Source organism: Phalaenopsis equestris, unplaced genomic scaffold (genome assembly GCF_001263595.1).
Source record: "Phalaenopsis equestris unplaced genomic scaffold, ASM126359v1 Scaffold202436, whole genome shotgun sequence".
NCBI classification, from domain to species: domain Eukaryota; kingdom Viridiplantae; phylum Streptophyta; class Magnoliopsida; order Asparagales; family Orchidaceae; genus Phalaenopsis; species Phalaenopsis equestris.
In genome coordinates this window covers 1-15,688 of record NW_018222139.1, presented here as the reverse complement: position 1 = coordinate 15,688, position 15,688 = coordinate 1, and the positions used below count along the sequence as shown (strand labels likewise).

At 34.6% G+C, this 15,688-nt stretch overlaps 1 protein-coding gene across 2 annotated transcripts; it reads right to left on the bottom strand.

The window, feature by feature from the left end:
* Positions 1-3,212: 3,212 nt before the first annotated feature.
* On the bottom strand, positions 3,213-6,528 carry LOC110036090 (pathogenesis-related protein 5-like). Of its 2 annotated transcripts, none has more exons than XM_020740447.1 (3): positions 5,906-6,528; positions 4,576-4,846; positions 3,213-3,592 (listed from the first exon to the last, which is right to left on the bottom strand). In XM_020740447.1, exons 1-3 carry the CDS (start codon positions 6,375-6,377, stop codon positions 3,400-3,402), a joined length of 936 nt encoding a protein of 311 aa, XP_020596106.1. In that variant the 5' UTR covers positions 6,378-6,528; the 3' UTR covers positions 3,213-3,399. The 2 variants fall into 2 exon arrangements, with proteins under 2 accessions (XP_020596106.1, XP_020596107.1); XM_020740448.1 differs by lacking the exon at positions 3,213-3,592 and adding an exon at positions 4,387-4,426.
* Between the last annotated feature and the right edge of the window lie 9,160 nt (positions 6,529-15,688).

Genomic DNA, 15,688 nt, shown 5'->3' with positions numbered 1-15,688 from the left:
TAGACAAGCCGTGACAGGAGCACACGAAGCACGCCGCGACAGCTCTCGGAATTTAGTAGGCGCTCAGCGAAGCGGATTTCAGACGTTAGTGGGGATCAAGCCACAATAATGGGTTCCGCCAAATTCTACATTGAGAAATTTAACGGGAATAATGATTTTGGCCTATGGAGAGTAAGGATGAGAGCTCTATTGGTTCAACAGGGTGTGCAGAAGCCTTGCAGGGGTCGGCGGCATTGCCGGCCGATATGACCGAGAATGAAAAGATCGGCATACTGGACAAGGCCCACAGTTTGATAATCCTGAGCTTAGGCGATAAAGTTCTGAGGGAGGTGTAGAGGGAGACAACGGCTCAAACACTTTGGGCCTAACTTGAGGTATTCTACCTGACAACGTCTCTAGCTAATAGACTCTTTCTGAAGCAGCACCTATACTTCTTCAAAATGTATGAAGACAAATCCGTCTCAGAGCAGATCGACAAGTTCAACAAGATCATCGACGACCTCGAGAACATCGACTTCAGGATGGACGATGAGGACAAGGCACTGCTGTTGCTAAACTTTATTCCTAAGAGCTACAAGCATGTCAAGGATGCAATGCTCTAAGGAAGGGTGCAAACTATTACTCTGGAGGAGGTTCAATCTCTGATTAGAGCCAAAGAACTTCAGAGGAAGCATGATAGGGACAAGTCAGTACAGATCAAGGTCAAGCAAGGATGGCGGGAATCAGTCATCAAGGGGATCTTTCAAGTGTTATCATTGTCACAAGGACGGTCATTTCAAGAGGAACTGCCCAGACAGGAAGAATAAGTACCAAGAAGAGCCAGAAGAATCAGGAGAAGCAAGCGTAGCCTCTGATGAATATGATTATGTTGAGGCCCTGGTGATCACAAAATCGGAATCCAGTAAAGAGTGGATCCTCGACTCAGGGTGTTCTTTCCACATGTGTCCTCACAAAGACTGGTTCGAGACACTACTAAAGGAAAATGATGGTCCTGTTCTACTGGGAGACAATAAAACTCACAGGGTTGTTCGAAGTGAATCAATCGGGATGAGGATGTTTGATGGAGTTGAACGAGTACTAAAAAATGTCAGGTACGTACCATTGCTCAAAATAAATCTAATTTTTTTAGGTACGCTGGAGTCAAACAGATGCTCGTTCAAGGCAGAGAATAGCTGCATCAGAGTAACCAAAGGCCCTCGTGTTGTCATACAAGAAGTCAGGAAAAAGGGGTTGTACTCTATTATCAGAAGAATCATGATCGCTAAGTCCATGTACTGTTTGGACTTAGCAAACTCAAACAAGGGCTGAGGGCCCCTCAGGGGCCAGGTAGAGGGAATCTTTACTTTGAAGCTTCTCAATTGAGGGTCAAGGTGCAGAATTGTTATTTTGACCCCCAATTATTGAACTAAGTTAAAATGACACTTTTGTAATGTGGTACCGCTCACCTACCTCCCACCTACCACTCTCTTGCTTCTATAAATAGAGAGGGTGTGAGGCTTAGGAGAGCAAGGGAAGAGATCTTAAGCTACCACAAAGGAGAAGAGAATAGCTAGACAGCTAGAGAGGATGAGAGCATCTTGAGGTCTTGTATCAAGGTGTCGCTTGAGAGGGAGGCCATAGAAGGAAGATGAGAGCTCATCTCTATGTATAAGCTATATATTCTCCATTTCTTTTGCCTTAGTGAAATATTTGATTGATTCCCTCCCGTGGACGTAGATCCAGTTGGATCGAACCACGTAAACGATTTGTGTTTGCTTGTGTTCTTTGCGTTTCATTTCTATGCTAGGAAGTACATATTTCACAACAATATCCATCACTGCCTTATTCGAAAAAAATTTACGTCAGGAGTCCAGACGCAAACTGCATCCAGTTTGGACACAACTTACGTGTGGCCTCCAAACATAATATTTTTTTTCTGAGATACATACTTACCTTAAGCCACACTGCACCTCCACTTGATCATAGCGATAGGAACACAGCTCACGAAGGCCTCTGAAACCCCATCTTAATCCGTTCGCCCCATTGCTCCTTTTGCCGATCGCAGTGACAGATTGAGGAGTGAAAAAATATTATGTGCGGATGTGATAGCTCGAATGCTCTTTTTGTAGACCACAGTGACAAATCGATGTGTGAAAAATGATTATGTGCAAATGAGATAGGTGCGAATTAAGTGTGGATTAGTAGTACGGGTATGGTATTAGGGTAGTATTTGTGGTATTGCGGTGGTATTGAAGTGCAACATCACCCGAATACCACAGGTTCACACATTTGCCTGTGCTCTCATTATTCACTCTTACACCGCACAAAGACATTCGATCCGCGCAGCAAGTTTTAACGAAGTAGTATTTACAATGAACAAAAATGAATTAGGTGGTATGTATGTAACTTTAAATTTTTGGATGCTAGATGTAAAAACTAATTAATATAAGGTGATATGTATATAAATCCCCCTATCATGCAATCATATTTTGTTTTTGAAATAAAGAATCAACATAGATGATGGGAATTTTGTTTGGGTGTTGATTAGACTAACAGGAAGGGAGAGAGAAATAATGTTGACAGAATAACATACATAAATTGCATGCATATATAATTTGCATGCATATAGACTTCTTATACAATCATATTGCACAACCAGATTAAATTTATTCATGCTAACAATTCTTATTGTGCACCACACTGTTGAACTACTCATTAATGTAACCAGCGCTGTATTTGCAACCAAAATAAGCAAAAAAGAAATATCTATGGGTCGAGGCGAATCATTGTGCAAAATGAGGTGGTAAGAAATTGTTTGGTCAAAAAGAAATCATTTCCTTATGTCTAAATCACCTAAACTTGTATTTAAATAAAGGGATTTGGCAGTTTTATGGTTTCTAGTCTTCAATCTTTTTATGAACACTTTGATGCATTTTAACAATTGCCCAATTTTGCTTTTAGCATTTTACCACAAGGCTGTATGGCATCTTTCAGTGATATGATTATATTTTATTCCCTCTTTCCTTTACCGAGCTATGTTTTATTCAGAAAAAGGAGCAAAGTTATAATGTTAAATTTGTCATGGAAACCTTAGTTTCTGCAACATGTAAATTCTAGTGCAGCCATTACACAAAATTAAATAAAACATGTAATCTTCAAAAGAAAAATATTCTACCACCAACATACAATGTTTTTACTACTTTCAATAGCATCCTTAAATGGTTAATGTGTCATAAAAAAAGTTTGATATTGATGAGTTTTTCTTTTGTTAAACTGAGTCTCATTTAGAATTGATGACCTTTTCTTCCATCCATATCAGTCGCTTTAGTGCTACCCTTTCTCTTTCTCATCTTTCTCTTGATATTTAATTCTCAGAGTCAACATCTTCTCTTTAGTTTTCCATGTTGCTGGAACTCATCTTCATTGGAAAAGTGCTTCTAAGAATAAGATTAGGAATAAAGAGGTATCAATAATGCTTGACGAGGAGATCATTTCGGGAGGTTCTTCTCCATCACCAGTGTCATATTCTTGAGGTTCTTCTCCGTTATCGATAACTTCTGATGGTTCTCCATGCATTGGTTGGACTGTTGAGGAATCATCTGATCTTTTCCCTCTACCAATTGTAGAAAAGGAGTTGTCATTTATTGGAAGTTCTGAGTGAGTTCTCATAATTTGAATCAAAGGAAAAATATTGAAATTGCCCATGTTCTTTGCTTTCAACATAGCTTTGCTCTAAAATAAATATATCTTTGCTCTGAATAAAAAAGTTATGTAATTTGTAAAAAAAATTAGAAAATAGAAAATTGTGATGTTTTGAGAAAATGTGATTTGACTAAATCATATTAGAAGTTTGAGCCTAAAAAATGACATGTTAAGAAGGCAGAGAATGTGCCATGATGCTTGGCATCATAAAAAAAACATGGTAAAAAAATCAGACACTCTTACAGGGCTGAGCTTTTGAAGAATATAGGTTAGTTTTTTTTTTTGAGACAATGCAACCTAACCAGTGGAGAAATATTGCCAAAAATTTGCTTTAAATAGGTGCCACATATAGGATTACCAGTTTTACAACTGGTCAATTCAACTAATTCAAGCCATCTTAAAATTTCAGGGATTTGAAATACTTAGGATTTGTTTAGGATGACTTATATTTTTAGCTTTTTTTTTATACTTTTATTTAAAAAGAAAATTTGTTTTATAAATTAACTTGTTTTAAAAGCATTCAAAACATAGTTATTTTGAGTGTTTTTAAAAATAATAAAATTTATTAAAATATATCCAATATATTTTATATCAAGTAAAAATATAAATAAAAAATAAAAATAGTGATCCCAAACAGGGGATGACTGCTATAAGAAGTTTTCAGTTCAATTAAACTTCTGTTCACCTTTGTGTGAAAGAAACTGCACGACATAATCAACTCTTATGAGGATGACCAGCATAAATCCTACCACATGAAATGTAAATGAGCTTACAAAAGAAATGAATAAGAACTGAGACCTGAGGCTAAGGAATAATGGCCATAGAGATGCAACGCTGGGATTTTATGATGACGACTCTACATAAAATGCCTTTGTTATGTTTCATAGAATTCACCTGTTATAGTTGGGACAGAATAAAATGATATACTCTTGTGCCTTGCAGGTGAAAGTACTCGTTCTGTCATCAAAAGCGTAGCTGTAGGCATTGGGGCATGCGTTCTTGAAGATGCTGGAGTAATTTGATGGCTTGCAGGTGCTTGGACTAGCAAATTTTCCGCTACAGCAATATTGATCAAGTCCAAATGCATCACATGCACTCCTGCAGGCTACCACTCCACCTTCTCCGTTCTCATCAACATCGACCACCTGAAGCTCCTTCGGACAATCTGAGAATATCATGGAAGTCATGCTCGTACGCTCTTCTACGTTATGAAGGCATTTTTTTTCTCAGAAATTATTTTCTAGCACTCAAATAATAAATCCTGCTATTTAAATTTTATTAGAGAGGGGGATTCACATACATACCATCCAATTTTTTCCGGTTAGTCATATCCACCAGTGCTAGGAAAAAAATATTATGTCTGGAGTCCAGACCAGATGCAACAGTCCGGACATACCTACCTTTAGCCACGCTGCACCTCCACTTGATCATAACAACAGGAATGCAACTCACAAAGTACTACGAAACCAAATCTTACTTCGTTCGCCCCATTGCTCCTTTTGTCGATCTTAGTGACGGATTGAGGTGTGAAAAAATATTACGCGTAGATGAGATAGCCCAACTGCTCTTTTTGTCGACACAATGACATATTGAGGCTTGAAAAATTATTATGTGTAGATGAGATAGGTGTGAATTAAGTGTGGATCAGTAGTACGGGTGTGGTGGATCGGTAGTATTGGTGTGGTAATAGGGTAGCCTTTGTGGTATTGCGGTGGTATTGAAGTGCAACATCACTCAAATACCACGGGTTCACACATGCGCCTGTGCTCGCAATATTCGCTCTTACCCAGCACAAAGACGTTCGATCTGGGCAGTAAGCTTTAACAAAGTAGTATTAACAATGAACAAAAATGAATTAGGTGGTATGTATGTAACTTTAAATTTTTGGATGCTAGATGTAAAAACTAATTAATATAAGGTGATATGTATATAAATCCCCCTATCATGCAATCATATTTTGTTTTTGAAATAAAGAATCAACATAGATGATGGGAATTTTGTTTGGGTGTTGATTAGACTAACTGGAAGGGAGAGAGAAATAATGTTGATCAGAATAACATACATAAATTGCATGCATATATAATTTGCATGCATATAGACTTCTTATACAATCATATTGCACAACCAGATTAAATGTCGTTATATACAGCAAGTCATATAAAAAATTTATATGCATGCAAATTTCATACAAAAAATTTTATCTTGGATGAATGATATATAATACCAGAATTGAGGTCGGTCGTACAACTGGTAAAGTTGCATGTTCCATATCGCACCCTGGGCGCTGCAAAAAGTGGCAAATTATATCCATCAACAAGACTAACATCATAGAAATCCATTTGTTGTCCTGTCCCAAGGGTGATCTCAAACAGGGTAGTCGGAGGTGCAGCACCAGCCCCGGCGCACTGCAACTTGCCACCGCAGTCTCCTGTTGCACAAAAACCGACCCCATTGCCATCAAACTCGCACCCTGTTCTCCCCCATATCCTGCCTGACCACCCTAATGGTGCTGCCAACCTTGCCGAATGACTTGGATCGAGCCTAAATCCCGTCGACAATAATTGCGATGTTCCGGCGCCAGCCAGCGTCCCAGGCCAGATTGTATACGGGCAATTGTTGGATATTATGAAGTTACAAGACACCAGGGAGTGGAATTTGAAAAACAGAAGAAAAATAAGATAAATTTTCGTCAGCATGATTGTTCTTGTAGCATATATTTGCTTATTGTATTGAGAATGAGGGATTGTCAGGATTTTAAATTGTTTCTAGGTGATGGAGAGTTTGAGAGTTAGTGGGAGGTTTGCTGTGGTGGGTCTCCTTTGTGGAAGGGCATGGAACTTTTTGTGAAGTGGGTGGCCTCAATTTGAAGTAAAAGCAATGCCTTGTTTCTTATGGGAAGAAATAGGGTAAATTTTATTGGAAGAAAGGGGCCCAGGTGGGTCCGTTCTTTTCTCTGAACTTTAGCTGCAATTTTCATTTTCAGGCAGTAAATATGGAATGATATAAGTTGACACCTTGGCCTTTGGAAAAGATGATGCTTGAGAAAAACTTGTATTCTAGAGAAAAAGTGTTGTTAAATTTGTTAAGCAAATTTTATTTTGAAATGCCACCATAATAATCTACTTGAGCATGCACAAATATTAATTTATTTTAGATGAGATGACTTTGATAGCCAAATTTCAAATTATTTGAGCTCTAATTTTAACAAATTTATAGTTAATTTGCTAAACTTGTCGAGATACAAATATAATAACTTCAAAGGTGATCCAAAACTGGACTCTAATTGAGTATATTCAACGGCTAAAGTATAGTTGAAATTTTCAAAATGTTAATCAAAGAGTATAGCAATATACAATTACTATATATACTTGCATTCAAATCTTGCATCTCAAGAAGAAGAATCTTACAAGTTCAAAATCTCTCACTTTTCATGATATTAAAGTGCTTAAATATTGAAGGATTATACTACAATCAAAGGAATCAATATAATATATTCAAATTGTTTTGGCAAGGTTCACCAAAATTTCGCTCAATAATTATAAATAAATTACCATTCACCACATGAACAGACTTGAACTTTGGATCTTTGTTGGCATTTAACAGTAACAACCACAATTAAAGATCATCATCATTCAACTAAGATGATTTGATAGTCGTCTAGCTAACTTCGTTTAATCGTCATCACGAGTCAACTATAGTTCAATTATCATTGTTTGAATCCCATCTAACCACTATCAAATGATCGTTGACATTTAACCATTATAAGTTGATGTTTGTTGCTAGAACTAATACTTTAGCACCATCATCTGTCAACAATTGTGTGTTAGCATCTTATTTGTGTTGATTTTGCCAACATTTCCTTTATCTTTATAGGAAGCTAAACAATCAATACTCAATATTTTAATCACACTTTTTCTTACTTTGGAGGCACACTACATTTATTATAATATATACTCAAACAATAAAACTATTTCAATTAAACTAAGCATGTTGGCTTCTCACTTATTATATTTTTCGTATAAAATTTCTTTGGTTTTATTTATGCTATTTATTTATCAACTTTTCAACGGGTTCTTTTTGAAATTTAATGATATAAAATTCTTTTATTTTATAGACATAGATTTCCTTACATATAAAAGTTGGCACCATCTGTGGAAGATAATATAACTTTTGAGAGCTTCATAAACCCTTATTTGATGGTCAATAGGCATAGTAATAACAAAAATGACTATAAAATCCATCATTATGGAAAACAATCTCGATGTTAAAAGATTTTCACCTTTTTCTCCCAAATAAGATAACAGCGCTGATAATGTTGGATCAAGTCCATTTTTAAAAGGCTGCATCCATAATAGATTTTGATCCTAAATAAGTTGTTTTATTTTTATATAGGTATTGGTAGCCAATACCATCACAAAGGGAAGGGATTCACGCCCCTTAGGATGGGTTGTTAGTTGAGGCTGCTCAACTTGAGAACATTCATATATTGTACCTTACTGCCACGATAAAATTTTCTTTCAATGATAACACGATATTGACTTTCTTGACACTTACAAATTCCACCACACGTGCCTGAACAATCTCATAATCCTCAAATTATCATCAGGTATTTAGATCATCCTTGGCTAACTGCATCCTTTCCTTATCATATATGAAAATTTATGATGTATGATCTAAGAAAAAGTTCTCTTATGGGAAAAGAATCTTTTTCTCACCCTTGATAATTTTTAAGAATCATTTGCTCTAACTGAAACAATTTATTAAAAGCATCATTCCAATTAGTTTAATGCCTTTGAACATAGATTATTATGGTAAGGAGTCTCACTCTTACAACAAGGATAATAATGTTGACAATGTTGCATCAAGTCCATTTTTAAAAGGCTGCATGCATAATATAGATTTTGTTTCTAAATAAGTTATTTTATTTTTATATAGGTATTGGTAGCCAATACCATCACAAAGGGAAGGGATTCACGCCCCTTAGGATGGGCTGTTAGTTGGGGCAGCTCAAATTGAGAACATTCATATATTGCACCTTACTGCCACAATAAAATTTTCTTTCAATGATAACACGATACTGACTTTCTTGACATTTACAAATTCCACCACACGTGCCTAAACAATCTCATAATCCTCAATTTATCATCAGGTATTTAGATCATCCTTGGCTAATTGCATCCTTTCCTTATCATATATGAAAATTTATGATGTACGATCTAAGAAAAAGTTCTCTTATTGGAAAAGAATCTTTTTCTCACCCTTGATAATTTTTAAGAATCATTTGCTCTAACTGAAACAATTTATTAAAAGCATCATTCCAATTAGTTTAATGCCTTTGAACATAGATTATTATGGTAAGGAGTCTCACTCTTACAAACCCATTGAATGTTGCAAGATCATCATACATATTAAATGAGCCTTTGATATGATATTAAATTAAACATTTCTTACTTTCCTCAATGGTGCAAGCTCATACTTAGATTTATTCTCTTCCAGTGAAGCAATCCACGCTTCAATTGAGTTTTCATGACTCATTGTAGATCAATTTATCATATTTGAAGGAGTACTAATAACTCATATAAACTATCGTTAATTCATAAAAAATATAAAGAGAACTTTTTTAAGGAGTAATTCTAGAAATCTTTTATTGGGAATTGTCAAATTTAACATTTTTTTATTCTAAGCTATTAAAAGCAATATTTCTTCTAGAGTTCCCTTTTGGGCTTTTCTAGTGTTTGTTAATGAAACATATTATTTGTTCTTTCTACAACCTAGTCCACAATGAAGAATCACAAATTACTAAGAAGCCATAATGTAGGCACAAAAATGTTGCATGAGATACTAATCAAATATAAAAACAGAAGAAATATATTTTAAAAAAAGGAAATGATAACATCTTCCCTTAGCCTCAAAACTATTGACATGATGTTCAACAAAAAGAAAAAAAAAAGAATACCCACAACACAATACATCTTATGTTATTATTTAGATGTCCATTTAAGAAAATGACAATATTTAGTGGCCACTTCTATTAAAACAAAATTCAAGAAATATGATTAATATTTTAAATTCCAGCAAAGTCTAATACAAACCACCAAAAAATGTAAAAATCAACTATTGAAATTATGAGGGTGATTTGTATCTGTCATGGATAACCATCAACTCCATTGTTTGAAAAAAAAATTTATAAATGTAATATTTAAAAAAAAAACATAAAATGAGTAGTTTTGAAATAATTATTGGGGACTAGTTGTTATTCAATATTCTAGCAGTTAGTACTAAAAAATTATTTATCAATCATTCCATTACTTTTAATGATTGTTATTAATAGAGAGTTCAAATTTGACATTTGGAACCATATTTCATTAATGTATGAAATAATAGTCAATGCCACAACATTAAAAACATCTTACTTAATAATACGAGTTATGCTGATGTTTACTTTTACGCCAAATTTACTTAAATTAAATTAATTTTGGAGAAACTTCAAATTTGAATGAATCACTATATGTGTTAAATTATTAGCAAGTAAGAGTGGATGGAACAACTATTCTGCCCATTATGTTTGAGGAATTCACTTAATAATTTACGGACCTGATCAAATTTGCACTTGTTATTTTAGAATCAACATATAATGTCATCTTTATAAGGCCATAATAGTAATATTTAGACCTACTTCATATATATCACACCATAAGATAAAGATTTTAGCCACATTTGGATAGAGTTGTAAATGAAAATTAATTGGGAGTATAATAATGTTATCTAAGACATGCTCAACTATCACCATTAGTTATCTTTAGCATCAAGAAAGTTAATATATTGGATGACGTTATACCTTAAGAGACTTCTCCCATTAAAGATCTAATTCCACCAATAATATGAGCTTATACACTAGATAATACCAGCTTGTTCTTCTACTTTAGATTCACAAAATTTAATATATATATATATATATGTACATACATACATATACTTCATATATAAAAATCAAGAAATCATTTTTCGAAGCACCACATATATGCTTGGAATTTACACTTAAGTAATCAAAAACTCCATATGATAAGCAAAACATTTAAGCGAGAAATCCATAAAACAAAACATAAATTAAAGCTAGTTTGCATGCAAGAAATTTAACAAAAAATAAAAAACAAGTGGAGGACCATGTGAGAAGTGTGTCATCCCAATTGTTTTAACATGTCATTATAGTTAAGAGGGATAGAGTGGCACATGGAATGAAATTCAATTGACTAACAACATTACATATCAGTTAAAAGATCATTTTTCTCCCCCATATAGATCAACCTCTAACTCCACTTAAGGACATTTAATGCTTAGCGTAAGGACATTTAATGCTTAGTTTATTGAATGCTTACTTTGGCTATAATTAAATAATGATGAACCCAATAAATCTAGAAGCCCCTTTTTTGTCAAATAAATAAAGTTCAATATGCTTATGAAGTCATAGATCATGAATTAAAAATGTAACCAACAATGCATTAATAAAGTTTTTAGAGATTTTATAGAGTACACCATAAAATATATGTTTATGATATAGTGGTAAAGATTTAGATGAATCACAACTTGTCACTCACTTGGAACAATGCTTTCGCTTACTTTGATATTATGAAATGTAATTTAATGTAAGCAAATGCTTTTTGAGTCACATTAAGCAATTTTTTTAATTCATGATCGCTTATCATATGATCAAAGTTAATTAAGAGTAAATAAATTTGCTTTAAGACATGGTGTCATGGAGGATCAATAAAATCATGAAATACTTGAATGAGTGGATAAAAGCTTTATCTTGGTTTCTAGCCTACATAAGAGATAAAAACATCTTTTTTCGAGGGGCCAAAAAAACTAGCTTTCAATAGTTGGATGAACGTCTGACTATTTTTAAGAACACATACTTTGTCTCACAAACCTTATTATTAAAATCCATCAAATAATAACTTTTATTTATGTAAATTGTCATTTCCACTCAAATTATAAGCTCAATTTTGATAAAGAATAAAAATATGGTTCAATAGTCTATTTATTATGTTAGCAAGTAATATTTCTCTCTGATATGGAAGCCTGCTATTCACACCATGGTATTTTGGTATTAGCACCATGAGCCCTATGACTCACCATTTAATTTTGATAATAAAAAATAAATATTTAGTTGTGATAATATTTTTATTTAAGCGTTTCAAAAAAGTATAAAATTCAACTTGTTTAGTCAGATTAAGGGTCTGTTTGGGGCAGCTGCAGCTTATTGAATAATCTACTGATAAACTGATTAAAAATAATTTGTTGATAAGCTAGGTGCGGTGGATATTATAAATTTTTATGTTTTTGTAAAAATCATATCGCTGCCAGAGAGCTGCCACCGCACCTAGATATGTGCGGTAGGAGCGGTGTGAAAATGTTATTTTTAGCGTTTTGAAAACGCATAAGCTGTCAAAACGCAGTTTACCCAAATCAGCTTGGACTTAGGCAGTTGTATAAATTTTAATAATTAAAAAAGGACAAACAAAAGCTTTCATTGAATTTGTGTTTTTTGAGTATTTTTGTAACATTGAATTTGTATTATACTTATTTTCATGAAAATATCATATTCAAATGACTTGATCATTTGCATTTATTTAAGTCGTATCAATTGCATCAAAACTCAAGTTGTGTTTATTCATTATTAATTAATTTTCACATACAAATTAATTTTTACCTATTCATTTTAGCATGTTTTATGGATTATTGACTCTTATCTTAAAATTATTTTTCTTTTTTCTCTCAATAATTTCATTTAATATTTTAAGCCCTTCATGTTAAGACCATTTTTTTTTTTTGAGATGAGAAATTTAGTTCAAATATTAAATTATTAGTTTTGTTAAAATTTAAATTTATTTTAAATTCAAAATTAATTATTTAATTTTTGAAAAAAAAAAAACTTTTAGTACTTTTGTAAACTATATGGTCGGCCCACTTTAACTTAAATTCAAAATGTTTTAAATTTCAAATCCTTTCTAAATCGTCTCTTATAATTTTAATTGACTCGATTTTTACTAAATAAAAATAAACTGAATTATTAAAATTTTGGAAACCCCTTGATAATCCCACATATATTAGATTTACATCTATGATTTAAAATTTTAAATATATTTCTATTCATAATTAATTAATTAATTAATCAAATCCTTCAATTATCTTGCATTAATTCTTTATTGAATTAAATTTAGGGAAACTTTGGTTGTCCCATAAATGGAGTGATTTTTAAATAATTAATTTCTTATTATTTTAAATCCATTTATTTATTAAATACACCTGTAGTTGAGGAAAATCTATTTATTTCATGTGCATTCACTTTTTATGCCTTGTCTCTCTTTTGCTTGGCCATCTATGTCATGAATTTGATTTTGTCAAATTTAACATAATTAAATTTTAACTCAAATTATTGCCTTAAAAAAACCTTTCCCATTTTTTTTTCTTTACCATGGTTGACCACTATTATCCTCCTCTTTATTTAATTAAAGATGTCATACCTTTCAGTTCCTTTTAGCACTTCTGCGGGATTACCTTACGTGATCCTACACCCTCTGAGGCGTTCGCTCCGTGCCCTCCCCCTTAAATGGGGAGACGTACATGTTGAGTTGTTCTTACGCCCTCTTAGGCATTTGCTCTGTGCCCTCCCCCTTAAAAGGGGATTAGAGCATATCGAACTGTTTTTGCTGCAGTTGCTTGCGTCGTGTCTGCTTCTTTTGCAGAGAGAGGCCGACGCTCGATAGCGATGTGTCGCAGCACTTGACGGTCTTTTTCACATTTGTCCCTCTATGTTCTCATAGATCCCCCTGCCATAGGCCGACGAGTCTTCTGTTAGCAGTAGGTTTACCACTACTGTCACCAGAGTGAATTCTATCCCGGCTCTCTTTCTGTCCTGGTTCCCCTGAGGATCCACCTGTCCCCTGCTTAAGCAGGAAGGCCAGGAGGACTATGAGTAGATTGTTAAGAATTTAGTAGTGTGTTCTGCTTCAGGTTTATATAGCTATTTCGATTCCAGTTTAGGAGGTTTCTTTGGCCCCCAAATTGTGAGTCATTTTGCTACTGTCCTCAGTTGTTGGATGTTTGTTGCATGTCCTCCTTCGAAGAAGAGGAGTTGTGCATGTAACACCCCTTTCGTTGTAGCAGCTCATATCAGTGCTACTTTTCCCTCAAGGAAGAGGCAGGTACCAGATGTCAATGCGACTCTTTCTCATTTCCTGGCCTCTTTTGTAGTCTTTCAGTGTTTTGAGGATTTCCATCTTGCGGATGTTGCACTATCTAAGTGAGCTAGAGTTAACTTTTTATGGTAGTGTCCTTTGGTGATGTGGTATGCCACCGCTATGACTCTCTTTCGTTCCGGCCCAGGATCATGCTTATATCCTGTCAGCTGAGAATCACTCTCTTTGTCCTTTAGTGGTGTGGAACGGGTCCCTGCCATGACACGTTTCGATTCTAGCATGGGATAATGTTGAGATCTCGTCAGTTGAGAAGTGTTTCTCTCCTTTGTCTGGCTGTGTGGGTTATACTCCAGCTAGGATTATTCGGAGGTTCTTACTCCTTGGGATGCAAGTCATTCTCACCTTACAGTTCACATTGCTGTTGATACCATGAGTTCTCAGACCAAGAAGATTGTAGGAGCAACCTCCTCTTTAAGGGGAAATGTTTTCGCTGGTTTGACGACGATCTCAACCCTCATTTTTCTGGGTTTCTCTGAGGTCTCGTATGTCCTTATATTGGCAAGGGCGTCCAGAGAATTATGAACATATTGTTGCAGCTATAGCAGCTAACTTAGCTACAGGTTTTTATACCTTTTGGGATTCCAATTTTCCCCCTACCAGGACTGGGTCCTCTACCTTGAATGAAGTTCCTTACCCGGATCCTTCAGATGTCCGAGCAAACTTCTTTATTCTTCTTATCCTATAGGCCCACGTAGTAGGAGACCAAGGTTCACATGTCGGTCCATTATGAGGCCAAGATATTCACTTTTTGTCATTTGTTGTATAGGTCAGGAGACCCGTCGAGGTGTTGCATGGGACCCTTGGTGTGGTACTTAATGCCACTGTACGATATGTTGTGTCAGGTATTACTATGATCCTGCTGGAGTGGCTTTTTCCCACATTTGATGTGCCCACGCTTTCCGTGAGCTAAGGAAAGTTTTGTGGCTTCCTTTTCATCGTTAAAGATGAATTTGTCCTATGTTTATAAAAGGGATATCTGGGGCGCACCCCCGTTGATTCTCCCCTTCTAAGGACAGACAATGATCGCTCTACTTCGGCGAATACCTTGTGGGTTAGGCAATTTACTGCAACCACGTCTCTTGATATCACGAAGTTGCATGTAGAATGACTTTCTACATTTGACGGCGAGGGGTTTTGATGCAACTTTTTTATATGCTTAATTTTATATATTCTATATAGTAACAATAATATAAACGCAAGTATACGTATTGCTCAAGTAATATAGGACTTTATGATTAAGCCCCGATTATCGATCCCATGAGGAAGCGAGGAAAGATGTCCTTAGTCAAATTCCAGTTTACTACTATTAGCCCTTAGTTTGGAATGTCGGTTAAAATGGTGTTTTATCTAGCAACTACTCTTAAATGCAAATTTTAAATATAAGGATAATAACTATTCCTAAATGTATATATTAAATTCTAAAGATAACCCTTTCTGGATAAATTGGTTTGGAGAATTTTAAGATTTTCAAAACTACTATTCTTATGTAGTGAGTTGGATAATGTAAAGGAATGAGATACATTAAATACTGTATGTGCCAAATATGAGCAATTTTAATTCTCTACCCTGATTCAGTATTATAGAAAATCATTAGCTAATATCAGGTTTAGTCCTTAAATCCGTGGCTAGGCTAGGAGGATACTGGCTTCACTCCAGAGCTCCTACTTCACTTCCCCTGAAGGCAAACTCTCTCTTTAATTCTTTAAGCACTAAGACCGAATTGAAGATTTTAGCCTGTCACTCTAAAA